The following is a 17769-nucleotide window of genomic DNA, read 5'->3' as shown; positions in this document are numbered from 1 at the left end:
GAATGTTTGTTCGTTGTGTTTAAGAAAGACGGAAGTTTTCTTTTGCTGGCCTCCATCCCATAGTGATGTATGTGTCAGCATGGCAGAATCCTCTCTTGAAATAGTGCAGTAGTTCAGGGGGGATTTTTGTTGTTTGTTTTTCTTTATTTCCAGTCTGTGCTTGGCCTTCTTGCAGTCTTTCAGTTCATTAAGCCATGGTAAATTTTTAAAATGAAGGGTTTCAGCCCAGACAAGGACTTTTAGCCTTAGGCCTCCAGGGTTTTTTCTTATTTATCGTGTTACTACTTACGGTCTCAAAAACAGAAGAAAGCTTCAATATCTCTGAGTCCATCCACAGCGTGCCCTGAAGTTGACTTCAAGGTCTGAGCGGGTGGCAAGTGTTAAAAGTTTAAAATCTTTTATCCGTCATTAAGGCTACTAAACAAAAGGGAAAAAAATCCAATAGCAGGAATAATTGAAAGGATGTGGTACGTCAAGTAGCTTCATTCTCCGTGAGTATAAAGCAAAACAGCTGAAACCCAAGAGGGCAGAAGGAAAAGAGAGGAGTTATGCGAGTGTGGCACTTTGTACCAATGATTGTATGTTATTAAATGTTAAAATGTTAATGGAGCGTTTGAGTGTCCGTAAATAGTTGAATAGTGTTTGCATAATTCACTTTACACACTATTTGTCAGTTTTAAATTACAAGACTTTAAATATTTGTGTCAAAGAAAAAAATCAGTAATCGGTATCTGATGCACTATGTATCAAATCAGCAACAGACCGCACTATTTGTTAGTTTTAATTCCATTCGGTACAGGGCATTTCTTGTTCATATGTTCCCAATCCCCATATTTGGCTCCAGAATGTAAATTTGCATTGTGTGGGGTCTTAAATTAGCAATCATCACTCCTGTTTTATTTTAAGAAAAAAAGGTTTGAGAGTACACGTGGCTAATTTAAGGGTAAAAGTCGATTCCCAAAATGTTGAAATTGACTCAGAGCCAAATATTGTAGGAAATTCAGACCTTAACTCCAAATATGTTTTAGTATAAAATGAAAGACACCAAAACTGTCTTTTCTGTGCCAGTGATTGACATCAATAACATTCAAAGTATTGTAATTAATCTATAATTTTTGTGGTTGCAAATTAACCTACTCTAATTTCACAGTCACGTTTCATATGTTCACCCTCATGATGTCACGCCGTATGGGTTTTATTTCTGTCTTCTCGGAAAAACAGTTCAATGTTTAACATTCGTACGGATGCTACAAGAGGGCTGTAATGGGAGGGAAGTTGTATTGCCTGTTTTACAAACGGGAAAGATCGCATCTCTGATTCGAGATCAAAACAGCATTTGGTCTTGGCTGTGGTGACACAGCCAGCGCGCCTTTATTAGCTGTTAGAGAACATTGAGAAACGAGTGGAGATCAGTGATTAGTTGGCACTAGTGAGTGACAGGGGCTAGTGGCTGGAGGGGGAGCTGGCTGCCAGAGGTCCCCTTTAGGCAGCCAGTGGTGGCAAGTGAGAAGGCTGTAACCAGGTGTCCTCACGTGTGGCTCAGAGCCTTGTTCGCTGTCTTCCGGGATGTGTCTAGCTAAGGGGCTTGGCCTTTCAAGCTTTTCAAGTTTCAAGCTTGGTTTCTCTCGATGCACCTATTTAGAAAGGTTGTTGATATTCATCTCTAAAGAGGGAACAATTTGATGGGCAAAGCAGTAGCTTCAGGCTCGGGAGACTTGTATCCAGTTTCTGGGTTTTGAACAAATTTCCTTCATTACATTGGGCAATCGTATTCAGTCCTGTGTTTATTTCCCTGTTTGGAGATTCTGTTTTGTTGACAGGAGAGAGGGGACCTATTAACACGTCTGTGTATCACAAGTGTGAGAGGAGGATGAAAATGAAGGCGATGTGAAGTCACTTGGTACTATAGAGGAGGCCTATAAATAGATAAATAACTGAGCAAGTTGTCTATGCAGTCAGTCTAAGGCACTTCTGAGGATTGGGTTGAGAGTATTCCGAGGTTCAGGACTCTCCAAGGGCAAGCCTATTTACTTGTATCAGCACTGCAGCAAATAGCAAATGAGCGTGAGATGAGGCAACGTCAGAAAGAACAACCGGATTTACTGCAGAATCTGCAGTAAACCTCTATTTGTTTGACTGGCAGGTGTTTCTGGTTGACTGGGTTTCCTCCCCTTTTTGTTTTTCCTCTTGAAAATACACTGAAGCTGTGCTTTGGGAGGAACTTCACGGGCAGTGTGCTTCCCCAGTGCACCCTCACGCCAGCTCTGTTCCCCAGGGCGTGATGTGGGGGTTGAGAGAGAGGTGAGGATGAGGAGGAGTATTTAAAGGATCTCTTCATTTTTCTCTCATCCCTGTCTGTCCTTGTATGCTTTTTCTGCTTCCAGACCTACTCTTTGGTGCCTCTTTCTCTAATTTCAACACCTTTCCCTCTCTGCTCTTTTCCCTATGCCTGCGTTTCTCCTGAACTTGCCCTTATCTCAGTTTTTCACTCTTCTTGTGCCTGTCCCCACACTTTTGTTTTTCCTTCTTGGAGCTGGAACGCCTCAACCCTCCCTTCACTGCCTCTCTCTTCACTTGATTAAATATGCTGGTGCCATGGTCCTGACTCAATACAGCTTTTATTTGTTTTAAGGTAGTCAGATTCTTACGGGCTTCTGAAAAGTTGTGGCTAAGGGGAATTACCAGCATAATCGTAAATTCATCAGAGTCCTCAGATAAGTGGAAAACCATTTAGTATGAGGAGTCTAGACATTCTGACTTTATAAATGCAACTTTTTAAACGCACCGTTTTCGGGAACAGTCGTTACATTGAATGTCAAACCGGATATTAGAAAGAAGTTTGGATACTCCTTAACAAGGAGTTAGCTGCATATTTTAATCATTTTTAGCAAAATTAAGTAGAAAATATACTTGAAACCTTCTAATAGCTGGAATATAGTGATGGTATCCAGTAGAGTCTGAGGAGCTGCACACACAAATATATAATTATGCCAGGCATGTCTAAAATGCTATTTGTCTTAGGTTATACAGCCGTATCATAATGATTGTAGCATCTTATAGTAACACCAAAGACTTAAACTGCATTAATGTTGTGTTCCAGAGCCAAAACTGGTATTTTTAACCATCTGTTTAACGAAATCTTAAAAATATACAGATATGTCTTCAAGACATAGTGATATGCACTCCTTTTATTATTAATTTCTTATTCTTTAGACTTGATGCTGGGGAAAAGAGGAATGAGCTATCATGTAACATGCGAGAATGTCCTCTTATCTATGAAAAACACATCTGTGCCAGTCAAAAATAAAAGATACTATTCACTGAGTTGCTCTGAAGGTTGTAGCGCCCTGGAACACTGCTATAAATTATTTTGTGTTTAAAAAAAAAAGAGGATTATTGGCCTTCATCTGTCTCTTCTTACGTAGTCAAAACTTTTGTAGTGTGTTTGTTTAAGAAAACATAGATGTGGAGTACTTCATATATTTACCAGTTTGGATATTTCGAATTGGTTAGCCTAGAAAAATTATAGCATAAAAACTATTTTTGAGGAGCCAGGCCTAACGTTACTGCAGTAGTATCTCCTATTACAGAAAAAGATGTTTAGTACATAAAGGTTTGACAAACAGCACCCCACAGCTAACCAGAAGTGTGACATGTTCTGTGTAAAAGTCTTCAATTGTCGCCAATTAGACGTACTTTGTACTCTGGGTGAATATTATCTTTTTTTTTGGACTGTGGTTGGTTTTAGCGTGCCTACTTTTTAATTGTGCCAACTGAACTACTACCTATTACAAGTCTTATTGTAGTTTCTTAATATCAGTAAATTATTTTTTGGACTATATTTTATTATTTATATTAAGTTATGTTGGTCTGTGGAGTTTATCAAAAGGATTTCCCATATAATAAAATAACAGTAAGCTGTCAAACTAAGATAAAGAGAAGTCTATGTGACTTTTTGGCTTCCTACTTGTAAAAATCGGTAAGTATCATAAGAAATAGGCCATGTACTTGTGCGCTATTTCTTTCAGATGTATTTTCACAAACGGTAAGAAACTTTGAAAAGGCTATTAAGCTTTGTTGACAATTTTGAAGATAGGAATTTTTAAAAGTTTCTCTTACTAATTAAATCTCTGATTATGAAAGGAAAGGAAACTTCAAGTCTGGTGTACTCTTTCCATTTATAATAGCTCTTAATGTTTTGTGCTTTTCACAGCATACATTGGGTTTGTTTTTCTGGGCTATATTTATTTACTCTGGGTCTTTGTGCACTTGAACATTTCTGGAGTTTTGCAGGGCTGGTAACTACGAGGGATGTCTAGCTGCAGCTATTTTCATTGTGGGTTTTATTGCTATTTCTTAAATAAAATCTGTTTATAGTTATGAGATTATGTTCCTTTAATATATGTCTCATTGTAAACAGTGTTCAAAACACTTTCTCGATAAATATAGTCTAAATGTAGCAACTTGAGATTTCAGTCTTTTGCCAGAGTCTGGCTTTTTTTCCCCCCACATAAATGGAACTGCTGGCAATGGCAGCAGCTATCCGTTTCTGACCGTGAGATCAGAAATTACTGCGCTCTTCTGAGAAATGAGAGACTGGATCAAATCCCCAGTCTGCTCAGTTGAGGCATGTTTTCCACCTTCTAAGGGAAAACCTGAGTCAGCAGGATACTGGGCGTTCTTGGGTGGTCTTCCTAAATCTTCTCAGTTGAAACTGTTCTACTTCCTGGAAATTAAAACACACAGGAGCAGCATCAGTAACCTAGTTTTCCTAACCAAGTACCCTATGTGGGCTTTTTCATTCTTCCCTTAATTTAAAGGAAGCTTGCAAACATTTTAAAAAAGCATAACCCTTTGAACAGGAGTGTTGGAGAAGGATCTGTCTCCAGATACCGTATAGCCTAGTACTTAGAGCATTTGCCATGGAGGGCTGCTTCTAGTCTGTTCTCCAAAGCAAGCAGAGGAAAAGCTGTTTTCTTGTGACATCCTCATCGTGCCTGACTGCATGTTTGGGGCCTACAGCATGCTGAGAAGATACATGCAGGAAGAGGCACTGTGAATGAGTGAGACGGGCAAGGAAATCTCTAGTTCCTCTAGAGCTCCCTTGGGAATTAGTCATCAGGCTCAGAGCTGCGTGCATGCCCGTTAATAGAAATAGGGCTGCACCTTTACTGAGTGGCAGGAGTGTGCAGTGTGTCCAAGGGTCCTGTTCCCCTGGGCATCCCTTCTCTGCTACATTCTCATGTTCCCTGGTCATGGGTCCTCAAGTCATCGATTTCAGGGGCTTTATTAGTAGACATATTGTGCATTTAACATAATCTATTAAGTATCTTTCATTTTGAAAATATATATTTTTCACTTTATCAATTTAAATGTTTTCTTGTTTTTTTTTTAATTCTTTCTGGCTACTTCCGTGTCTACAGTGGAAGACGACATTCTTCTATTTACTATACTGACTGTTAAACTTAGATGATCTCTATTTTAGGGCTAACTCCATTATATGAATTAAGAACAAATCTGATCTCTTAGATGAGCTGGTGATAAGTGCGCTGTGGTCTTTAGCGTTCATACAAGTTTTCAAACATTTACCTGATTTCGGACTATGTTTAGTTTACCTCAGACTGTTAAATTGCCAATTCTGAACTGTTTAAAAAAATATTACAATGAAAATGCATGTTCCATAGCTGAGTTGATGATAATCAGTTTTTTGGCAAGGGACATTTCAGAAGTTAAAGAGCTGTTTCCCAGCTGCCTAATTACTGATGGCACTTGTGCTTTTCTTGTTCTCTGCTGGGCAGAGTATCAGACATCTTTCAGCTGGTGGTCACATTGGTGACTGATGTATGGATTATGTAAATCCCACTATTGAGAGGGCATATCCGTGTAGAAATAGGAAAAAAAGGGTGCTTTGTAGGTGTACCTCTGCATTTTCGAAAATAAAGATTCTGATTTCCTTTTTCACTAACATATGATTTCTACCGAAGTTATTACATAAGGAATCTTCAAAGATTTGGGAAAATCTTAAAATATGACTCACTCTTAAGATGGACTTGGTGGGAATTATCACAGAATTCAGATGTGAACTAAAATAAATAGTGTCCCTTATAAAACATTTTTGTTCAGCTTCATAATTGAAAATGTTGTGTTGTTCTGCCTGGCCCTGTTTTCTCCTGGTATGTAAGGATGTCACGAAGTTGGCCAATTAATTATTTTTGTTACACGTTGAAAATGCTATTGCTAGAGAAATGAATGATTTTCAGGGATGCAGAATCCGAGCATGGCTTTGAAAGACAGCTGCCAGAGGCAAGGAGACCTGAGTTGTTGGCTGCTTCTATTGGTGGAGGAGACGGAAGAAGACAAGTAGTCCAGATAGCACCACTGCTTTAACCAGAGCAGAGCAGGAGTTACTGCCTCTTGCAAAAAGGGGATAGCGAAGTAGGGAAATTCTTTAAAGAGAAAGTGATGAAGGAGCAGAGAACTAAGAACTCTGCTCGTCTGAGAAAAGAGAGAGGAAGCAGCTGAAAACCAGGCAGAAGGTAGCTTGAACATCTGAGGAACTCTGAGAGGTTACAGAGCGCAGGGGCTGAGTACTTGTCAATGAAGAGGGGAGTTGCATTGATTTATACAAATGCAGAGAGGATCCTGGGGAAGTTTTATATGCTCAGGAGGTGACAGGATAAACTGAGGACTACGATATTGTTGTAGAGAGGAGGACATAAACTGAAGTATGGAGTATGGGTATGGAGAGATACAGGATTAAAAGAGTAGAAGTAATATAGACATGGAAACGTAAGCACTGGCGGACATGAGAGTGGTAAGGATATTTCCCAAAGCTTTGCAGAGTGTTCAAATAATCATTCTTATAAAATATACACTGAGACAGAAGTAGCCACAAAAAGCTAGAGCTACAAATATAACAAAAAGTTATGTTGTAAGCCTTAGTTTAAGCCCTTTCCTGACTTTTTTTTTAAATGACAAGATGAAATTATTCCACAGAGTACAATATGTTGTAAGAAACACAAGGATCCAGAGAAAACAGAATTGATTTCCATTACTGCTTTTACACGCACAGCATGTAATATCTCTCTAAGTGAAATGAAGGCTTGTAATTTTTTTGGACTGTCTAGTTGGAAGAAAAGGAAATTTCATTTCTTAGCTTTCATGAGTATTTGTGCAGAGCTCTAACCCTTTCTAAAGAAATCACAATTTTCATGTTGGAGAGCCATCTATAGGACGGTGTTTACCCGGAAGCAAGTATTACTGAGAGTAGATTATGGCTATTGGGTAGAATACATAACAGTGCAGGGCTTCATAACTAAAAAGAAGCAAAATACTTTCTGAAGATTTTTCACTTGAAAAGGTGTCTGTGTGCGGCTCCCGTTAAACAGTAAGCGTGCGTACATTACAGAGGCCAGATATAAGTGTATCTGCTAAGTAGCTTTGCTGCTTTCCAGGCATTTCTACCAATGGATTTTTCAGAAGCTACTTCCCTGTATTTAGATAAAGTCATCATCCTGTTTTAAATCTCATAGATTTACCTAAAGAGTGAACTAGAAAGTGTTAAATGGTGGCCAGTGTTTTTAATAGTGGAAAGTTTTATATTGCAAGAAGTTTTTCTTGTGCAAACTTACCAGTTTAATAGACTTTGCAATGATGTTTAGCATGCAGGATTAATAGGTGTCTTTGAGGGCAATGTAAGAGCAAAGCAGAGTTAGCATGTATCTGTTACCAGGCTATTGTACAATTCATCTTCACAAACCTTTACAAAGGTGAAGTTATTTGCATTTAAGTTTTCCGTTATAATACATCAGTAATGCAAAGCGGCAGCCTTGGCCAGAGCTGCTACCTTTCTGCTTGATGGAAACTTCCCAGTTACAGCCAGTTCTGCCACCCTGGTTTTAGGTCACTGTGTCACATATTTGACCTTTTGAAGACCTAAACTTCCACATGAATAAGTATTACCATGCATTTATTGTTCACTGGTTTGTTCTGTAAGGTGAGCACAGTTGAAAACCAGCACTTTGATTAGTATTTTGAGTCGTGGTAGATTCCAGAGATTGTTCCATCTCCTCCTGCTTTATCTTGACAGCTAGTATGTGAGGCCTTGTCTACATCCGTACACATGTTTATCTAAAATTGGTTTCAAAAATGTAATATTGCTACCATTCTGGCTGTGGATTATCGTATGTCAATTTAAGCTTGGTTTATTTTGGCTTTGCCTGCATTTTTAAACTTAGTGAAATAAGCTGTATGTCAGATTTAAACTGATAATTATCCCCAGAGGGACATACGTGTTTTAATCATGCAAATTAATATATCTTAGTGCATAGAACTGTAGAAGTCACTCTCCACGCAGTCCTCATTTTTAGGCTCTATCGAGACAATTAACAGAGCGTCTTCGTAGTGGTGGTTTCAACTCTAGATGTACCCAGTCATTCGCAGAGCCTGATCTTTTTCATGTGTACTGTGCTCTTATGCCAATTTCACTTTGATTTTTTTTTGAGTCCTATTGAGATCACTTGTTGATTACTTGTGCTTGAATTTATGTGATGTTTATGGTACATCCTGAGGTTGTGGTAGTTATATTTTACCATCTGGAAAATAAAATTGACACGGACCTTTAAATATCAAGGACAGCGGAGTCAAGGCTGTCAGCCTTCATTGTATTTATCCACTGTGCTTCATCCTACCTCCTGTACAAATCTTTCATCCACTATCTCAGAGGAGTGTATTAAGAGCATCGGCTTCAGCTCAGACTTGTTGGGTGAATCTGGCCCCACTGAAGTCAAGGGCAAAAATGCCACTAATTTCGTCTGAGCCAGATTTTCATTATTGGGTTTTGTTGCTATGCTATAACTTTTATATTATTGAAATACGTAGTGCTCTTGTGAGTATGCTTTTAGGAAGCACTGGTTGAAACTTTGTCAAGGTGCAGGACCTGTAAGGCAATACACAAACAGGGAGGGAAATGCATGGTGTACTGTCAGCATCATTCGCTTTGTGTTTAGAATGGAGTTTTAGGTATGAGAGAAAAAATACTTGAATATTGTACAATAATATTGCGTTAATAGTTCTAGAAATAAATACTTGTTAGTGTGGCCAGTTCATAAATATTTCTTAAATTTCCAAAACCTGCATATTTGGAATACATGGACTGTAATTCCAAAGTTTTGGCATAGTTTATCTCTTTCTGCTGTGTTGCCTTTAAATCAATAATAATATTTTGTATAGAATTCACTTGTAGTTTATGTTAGTTATATAACTACTGCTGCTGGAGGCTGTACTGCGTTCCCCTAAGTCATGCAGATAGTGAGTCTGTTATTTAATGTGAATATCTGACAAACATATTGCCGACCTAACAGTGATTGGAGTATGATGCCTAGAATGAGTAAGTGCTTTGGATCTCTGCCTCTATCACAAAGGAATCCTGAATCAATGCGTCTGGCGGAAAATACAGCTTTAAAAAAACAAAAAAAATTCTACCCCTTTTTGTATTTTTGTATTCTACTCAGCAGTTCTGTAACAATGACTGGATACTCAGTTAGTAAGACCTTTAGCAAAGTTTTTATTACTAGAGGCATAGTATTAAAATGAACTATGCTTGCATGTGTGCGTGTCTTTATTTTTGTTTTCTTTTAAATACTAGATCTCTTAAGTCTAGTGATTATTGTAAGAAAGAGCAATAATGGAAATCCCCAATGAATCCTGTAAAATGCAGCCCAGTCCATGGAAGAATTACATCTGTGGAATAGACATGTGGATGTAGAGGAAATTATCAGAGTATAAGGAACTTCTTTAGGTCCCTGAGTATATTTTTAACATTTCCTTGGAGTGGGTGGAGAAAACCTATTTGCCACTGAATTTCTGTAGAGCAAAACTGATACTAGAGCTATCCACAATGGAAACTACAGGTAACTGAGTCACAAGTTTCTTTTGGAATGTAAGCCAAAGGAAAGCCATTTCTGCCCCTGTTGCTGCAATGATGATTTTCACAACTGGGTGCTAAATGGCATAGTTTGTCTTCCTGAGACTACACTGCACTGCTGCTGCTCAGCCTTTTGCATTAGCAATGAAATTAATGAAGAACAAGGCTCTTGTAGTTTCAGTGGTGCTTTTCAGGTGCCCTTGGGCAGCAGAGGAGCTGGCAGGAGTTATGTTAACTTTCCACACTAGCAACAGCAGAATTAGGCTACAGTCGTCACTGGCAACGGCAGCAGCAGTTGTTTCATTAGCATGTTACATGCATCCTCCTCTTTTTCATCCAACTTTCTTATCTAATGGTATCTGCTTAATCATTTTTAGCTGAGATATTTTCCTATGATATTTGAATGCAGTGAAACAGGACAATTTAAACAGCAGGCAAAGCTATCATTCATGCTTTTCTGTAGCTGCATGGACCTTACCTTCAATCAACAACGCCACAGGACCAAGCCTCCACGTCTTGCTGTGGAAGCACCTGGCAGTCGCTGTGTAAGCTCACTGGACTAGCCTGGCTGGGCGTTCCTGCCCTGGCTTCTTGTCAGACCTTGGGTTTTCTTTGTGCCTTAAGAGTCTCATGCAAAGCTTATTGACAATCAAAGCATATTTCCACTGTCTTCAGAGTCAGTGCTCTTAGCTTAGAGCTTAGCCGCATATGTGCTTGTGAACAAGCACTCTTGTTCTCTCAGATAAACATGTATGCACGGTGGGATTCTTTTTTCTTTTTCTTTTTCTTTTTCTTTCTTTTTTCTTAAGTATGATGTTGAAGCTGACCTGGCTGGTTAGCCTTCTAAGCAACGTTGCCTGGCATCAGCTAGGACTGTCGTGAGCAAGGAGGTTAAGTGGTAGGCAAAGACTTCCAAAAGCAGTGCTGTGGCCGATGCTTCGGTTCCCACAGTTCCTGTCCGTAGTCCTGCGCGGAGCTCCCCGAGAGGAGAATGGAGTTGGCAGGCAGTCTTCTGAAGCAGGACCACGCTGACCTTTAATGACAATGGCAGAGGAGGAAATGGAGAGTTGTGGCTTATTCAAGTGTCATGAACACTTTTTTTAACATTTGGGTGAAAGTGATGATTTGGTATAGAAAGTTACTTCTTGGTTGTTTGCATTTTTTAATCCGGACACAGCCACTGTACTTGTATATGTGATTTATGCACATAAATACTAAATATACACAGCAGTCAGGTATTTTTACAAGCACTCTAGCAGTTAATCTCTGACCTGGCAGTATGGAAAGATTGGATTTGTGTGTACAGAATAGAAATGTGTATGTGCAGATGCATGTGGGAACTGTCTTCAGTACATTTGGAAATTTGATACCCTAATTTTGAAATAGTAGTGCCAATAAATATGTTGATTCTAATGAGGAAAGAGAGCTTTTTCTTTTTCAGAAAGACTTAGTTAAAATTCAGGAAGTCAAACTACTGAGAAGTTAGCACTAGGATTTATAAAGCAACATTGAAAGGGAAGCTTAATTAACATTTCACTTCCCTTTCAGTTGTGCTGAATGTGTGTCTGGTTTATCACCCACCTAAATATGTTAGTTTGTATGTGAAGAATACTTGTCGCAGTAAGCCTTCAGGAGAAAGCTCAGCTTTTTCATATAATCTCATTATAGCATTTATATATTTTATTTGCTTGCTTTGACCTTGAATGAATTAAAGGGAATATTGGATGTGTATTTCATGTGTTTCTGGGAGTAAGTACTTGAGGTTGTATTCTTTTATGGGTTAAGTGTACTTTTTTTTTCTCCCTCTTAAGTAATTGGTCCAAGCATTATACTAATTGGCGCACCTTATATTAGTAAGGTGGGTATTGATGGGTGAGCACACACGCAGCACTAAAAGATGCTCTAAAGCAGGTCGTCACTGAGAGGGATGCTGCTCTGTATTCCTTAGGACGAGTGAAGAAGTAGCAGCTTCTTTTCTTTCTCTCCCTGAAGAATACAGTAATAGCAGAAATGGGATATTAGAAAGGACAGCATAGATTAATGGAGCAGTAATAAAGTAAATTAGATCCATTAGCTAAATCATAGCTTGAAAAGTAGATTCCTTGGTAAGTGCCCTTCAGTGCCTCATGCGTAAAAAATTGTTAAAGCACTTACAACATCATTCGTGGTATGAGATTTTGGACTGTTGTGACAATCTTAAGTGAGAAAATCTTAAGATAACTTAGATAAAGGAAAACTTCATTCAGTCTTAGTGCTTGGTGGAAAACTTGAACAATTATATGTAAATGTAAGCACAGGCTTTTTTATTTCAAGCCTAATCAGCAAGTTTTACGTACTCCCAAACTGTTTCATCTTTTCCTGTGTTTTCCAAATCCTGGTGATCATTTTAATTCTTACTTTACTACTGGAGCACCAGCACTTCAGTGATTTCAAACAGACTTTAAACTGGAAGGTGTAGCTATAGTGGGACATTTCAATTATGGATTTATATTAGACTAATCATGAATTGCATGCATTGCACTTTAAATGCTACATGTCTCTGATTGCTCTTTGCTTTTTAGAGCAGCTGATTGTCTGGAACATTTAATAGAAAAGGACAGTGCACTTAAGTTCTTAGATTTACAGGGCATACTGCCCATAAGGAGTGATGGGTTTAGAGATGAAACATGTACACGAATCAACTAATAAAGCCGTAGATATCAGTTTGAAAATGCTCTTTTCACTGATCTTCAAGAAAGAGAAGGCTATAATCCTCTAAACTGATATGCTTTGCTTCCCTTTCCCAGTCCGCCTCCAGAAACGTACAGCTGCATCTCGATTTTTTTTTTCCTTTTTGAGTATAATTTTGTTAAATCCAAAATTGGATTGTAAATAATAGGCAACATATTTCTTTTAAAATGCATAAGAGTGTGTGGGGAGGGAGGGGTGTGGGTGCAGTAGGTGAAGGTCTGAGGGCACATCTCCTCTGCGCTACCCGCAGCTGTAACCCGGCCGGCGCCGGTAGAGGGTCAGGGCTTGGCTGTTGCTATAGCTCTGATGTCAGACACTCACGCTAACATGTGGTTGGTTATTTTGCGTTTCAGATCGCTGCCTGTAGCAGAGCACAAAGAAAACGTCAAGACTCCCACATCCTTCAACGAGAAGAAAGGAATCAGCAGAGCAGACTAATACGGACTTGTGTCTGGTGGCCTTTTTGCACAAAGGCTGCCTTTAAAAGAGAAACGCAGTGTTATTTAATGAGCTGTGAGATGAGGCGCTGCTGCTAACACTCAGACTCCAGGATTCATCTGCTATTCATTGTGCTTAATGTACATGTTTCTACACCGTGCATTTAGAAGATCCCAGAGAAGAATCCAAAACGGCTGCGGGGGAAAGACCACCAAACATGCCTACAGAAACACTACCGACAGGTAGCATGGTGAAGCCCGTCAGTCCTGCCGTCACTTTCACGTCTGCCGTTCCTCTTCGCATCCTGAACAAAGGACCCGACTATTTTCGCAGGCAGGCAGAGCCTAATCCGAAAAGACTTAGTGCAGTGGAGAGGCTAGAAGCTGATAAGGCAAAATACGTCAAGAGCCAAGAGGTCATCAATGCCAAACAGGAGCCTGTGAAACCAGCAGTGCTGGCAAAGCCACCGGTGTGTCCTGCAGCCAAGCGAGCGCTGGGGAGCCCCACCCTGAAAGTGTTCAACAACAATGCAAAGACTGAGAGTGGTGTCCAGAGGGAAAATCTGAAACTAGAGATTTTGAAGAACATCATTAACAGCTCCGAAGGCTCCAGCTCAGGTTCAGGTCATAAACACAGTTCACGAAACTGGCCGCCCCACAGAGCTGATTCGACGGAACTGAACCGGCACTCGTTCGCCGAATCTTTAAAGGTTTACCCCACGCAGGGCCGCAGCAGCCCTCAGGAGAGCAGCTCCAACGTGAGCAGAAGGCTCCTAGATCAGTCGACAGAGACTTTCTTGCATGTCTCTCACAGCTCCTCAGACATTAGGAAAGTAACTAGTGCAAAGCCCTTAAAAGCAATACCCTGCAGTAGTTCAGCCCCACCTCTGCCTCCAAAACCCAAAATCACTGCCATTGCCACCCTGAAATCCCCAGAGATTGAGACAGTCGAATCTGGATGTGGAGTTAGTAGAAGACCCTCCCTGCAGCGATCAAAATCAGATTTAAGTGACAGATACTTTCGAGTTGATGCAGATGTTGAACGATTCTTCAACTACTGTGGACTGGATCCTGAAGAGCTTGAAAACCTTGGGATGGAAAATTTTGCAAGGGCTAACTCTGATATTATATCCCTCAACTTTCGCAGCGCAAGCATGATTAGCTCAGACTGTGAACAGTCTCAGGACAGCAACAGTGACCTTAGAAATGATGACAGTGCCAATGACCGTGTGCCATACGGCATTTCTGCAATTGAAAGGAATGCCAGAATCATCAAGTGGTTGTATAGCATCAAGCAAGCTAGAGAGTCACAGAAAGTGTCCCACGTGTGAGAGGACATCCACGGGAGGAAAAGCAAGGACTGTATCTTTGTCTGTGAATATTCAGTTGTGAAGGGTTGTGAAGTCTACTTGAAGTCTTGTACACTTCTCAAATCTCTTTGTGTTGCTTGTTGTGCAATGTTTTCAAGTTGCATGCCTGTCAACATGTGAACTGACCTGGCTTCCACTTGAACAATAACTAACTACAAAGCCTGGCTGAGCATACGCATTATCTGCCAAAAGTTTAAGACAAGAATCTAATTAGGGCTTCGGTATAATCAAAAGTGTTTACATGGAAAGGTTATATGAATCCTTTGATATTTATGTAGTTCCTTGTGGATTTTATATGTCACTTTTTGTCTTAATACAGATACTGTCAACGGACATTACTAGTTTCTAAGTTGAATCAGAATCCCTTGGGGCAAATAAAAGTAATATTGGCCAAAATAAGATTTGGACATAGGTAGAGCAGCCTGGTCTCTTGCAGAAAGTGGATTAATGGCACATGTAAAACTGTTTCTAAAAGGCAAAGAATGCTGCATTTTTGTTAAAATATATATCCCTATTTGTAGTAAGGGACTATTCAGTAAGGATTTTTCATTTTCTAGGTAAGCTCCCTCAGTTTTCTGGCAGAGGTAGTCTAGTGAATCTGCTTGACGTCTCATAAACTGAATGTCTTGCATTTGGTTTGGGGTAAGCATTTTAATGGTTTTATATTATCCCATTGGAAAGGTTTAAAGAAGTTCAAAGTCAACACATGAAAACATCTTGGGTGTGGGATTTTGTGGGTTTGGTTTTTACTCAAAAGATTCCTGGTCTTAAACTTTTGACAGGAATGATTAAATCCTATAGCTGATATTGAATGCCTTTATTAGTCAAACACATCATGACTACCAACTCCATGCTGTCTTTTGATTTTTTGTAGACCTGTTTGAACAGTTCATAAACAAAAATGGAAACACACAGCCATATCAATATAATGCCTCCTGTTCAGAAGTAAATACACTCAGTAGCTGACCTATATCTGAGAAATTGTGATTATGTTGTCTTGCATATGTTATATCTGAGGCTGTGAAAGTTTGTTACAGCGCTAGGAAAGTGTAGAAACATGACAGTATGTAGCTTTTTTTTTTTTCCCCTTCTGCTCTCCTTACCATGGTTAGTGCTGCAGGTCAACCTGTTACAAATCTTTTGACAATCTGTGTCTTCCCAGTGGTTTAATTAACTGTCATTTCAACTGGCAGTTGTGGTGTGGTAGCAGAGAAGTTGAAAGTACAGTGGTCTGCTTCATTATTATTGTATACATGCTTTGACGTAAATTGCAGCACTACCTTATACTTCATCAGCTAATAGGAAACTTTTTTATTGTGTAAATGCTGTAAGACTTTGTATATACTTCAGTTGTTACGAAATCTTTAAAAGGAAGAGTGTTATGCTAATAAATAGCTCCTGGTGCAGGTATGGTGGGTTTTTGTTCATTTTTTACTCCTCCCATTCTTAAACTATATCGGGAACTCAGTTGCAGGGTGTTTTAGTGCTGTAGAAAGCCTTGGTTAAATAATAGTTCCAGTAAAAGGTTTCTTCCTAAAAGTGCTCTTCAGAACAATTTTTTTAAAAGTAACTATAGCAGCATGATCTATCTGAAGACCTAGAAGAGATTTTCAGGACTCCTAAAATAGCTTGCTTCTTTACCTAGCAATGTTACTGTTCCCGTTTATAGCATCTGTTCATAATGAATCACTGCAGTCTTCTAAATTATTCTTCAGTAGTGCTTATTTATATATTTGAATATTAAAGGTGTTTTACAAAGTCAGGTTCTATCTTTTCTTTAGGGAGCCTGTAGCCCAACTTTTTACCAATAGCCACAACTGATGCAGAAGAGGCTAGAAGTCATGTAGAGCCATGCACTCATCGACTCTGGAATTATCCTACATCAACTTTTATGTAATTGTTTTGCAAATGATTCTGTATGAAAAAAACACATTCAGTTTCAGGGGAATACTCTGCCTTCTACAGGTGGCTTCATGACCTAAGACTTCAACATTTAGTTTGATCCAAAAAATGAGGAGATGTGTACTTCAGCTACGGGCACGTTTGTGACATATTTTAAGCTCCGTGGATTTCAGTTGGCATTGGCATAACACTGTTTTTTCAAGCATATTTTTCCAATAGTGAGTTCTACTCAGTTCAGTGACTATTTTGCCAGTGAAAGTAATGCTTTAAGGGATTAAAGCCAAGTGTAATGCAGCTGTACAGCAATGAAATAAAGAACTTAAAACCAAAATAAAAATGCATTCCCATTGTTCTCTCAAGTGTTTTAAGAATGATGATAAATGTGCTATCTCTAACTTGTCAGCCAAAAACATTAATAAAGAAGTCTTTGCAAGAAGCAAACAGAATAGAGCATGTGCTAGTGATCTGAATGTGCTTCCGAGGGCTTGTTCTGAAGCTGTAGGTTCTGAGAAATCGAACTCATTTCCTTTTAATGCCACAAGGGGGGTTAGGCTTTTGAGCTATCAGTCAGAGAGCATTTCCTTACCCAAGCTCTTAAGAAACACCTTTGACACAGCAAAACAAGAGTCTTAATTCCACTCTGCCTGCTTGTTAACAGTGTTGGCGCAAATAAGATTGTACAGGACCCAGAGTTTCAGGGTCAACTGTACTTGCAGCTCTGGTGAGGTTGTAGTAATAGAAAAGAAATTACAAAAAAGATCATCCGTTGCAAAAAAGTCCACAAAGCTTCGAACAAGCAGATAACAGTTGCCCTCATTTGTCCCTTTATTAGTGTTTATGCAGATAGGATTTAGTATGTCTTGCTGTTAACGATATGTTTGTAGAGAAGACACATTGGTGGCTGATCCATTTTTGTTTTCAACTGGGAATAACCATTTTGCCTTTGCAGACAGTAATCCAGGCATTTCCAGTGTGGCCATTATTTTGTCGGTGTCTTCGGACATTCCCAAGTTCAGAGCGTTGCATTTGCGGGTAGCTGTAACGAACTCGGACGCCTCAGCTGAAATCCATTTTAGTCATGCTCCTGTTGACTTCAGTGGGTGGTTGCTCAGGTGCAAAATGCACAGCGAGCATCCACGGTTAAACAGGGTCATGGCAACTCTGGCAGGAGGTGCAAGTCTGCGGTGTTCATGAAGGTCAGCGCTGAGCACAGAGCCTGCAATCCCGGCCTTAGAAGTAAAGAAGAGTACCATATGTTTGCAGGAGTTAGTGTTAATTGTCTTGTGCACATGCACAAAAGGATAGAGCTTTATCATGGTTCTGTTAGTTTGGTTTGTGGAGAGGGAAAAGAAAGGAGAAAAATGCTGTAACAAAGTACGTTTTGAAACCTATGCATGATTTTGCA

General features: G+C 39.5%; 1 protein-coding gene across 8 annotated transcripts in view; it reads left to right on the top strand.

Moving 5' to 3' along the window:
- Window positions 1-15872, top strand: part of FAM110B (family with sequence similarity 110 member B) — a 120899-nt gene extending 105027 nt beyond the window's left edge. For all 8 annotated transcript variants that reach the window (XM_068932657.1, XM_068932653.1, XM_068932654.1 and 5 more), the window contains one exon: window positions 13009-15872. In XM_068932657.1, coding sequence (XP_068788758.1) covers window positions 13311-14423 — 1113 coding nt within the window. In that variant the 5' untranslated portion in view covers window positions 13009-13310 and the 3' untranslated portion in view covers window positions 14424-15872. The remainder of the gene's footprint in view (window positions 1-13008) is intronic.
- The last annotated feature ends 1897 nt before the right edge of the window (window positions 15873-17769 follow it).

The sequence above is a fragment of the Struthio camelus genome, chromosome 2 (assembly GCF_040807025.1).
Source record: "Struthio camelus isolate bStrCam1 chromosome 2, bStrCam1.hap1, whole genome shotgun sequence".
NCBI lineage: Eukaryota > Metazoa > Chordata > Aves > Struthioniformes > Struthionidae > Struthio > Struthio camelus.
This window is presented reverse-complemented; position numbering and strand designations above follow the sequence as displayed.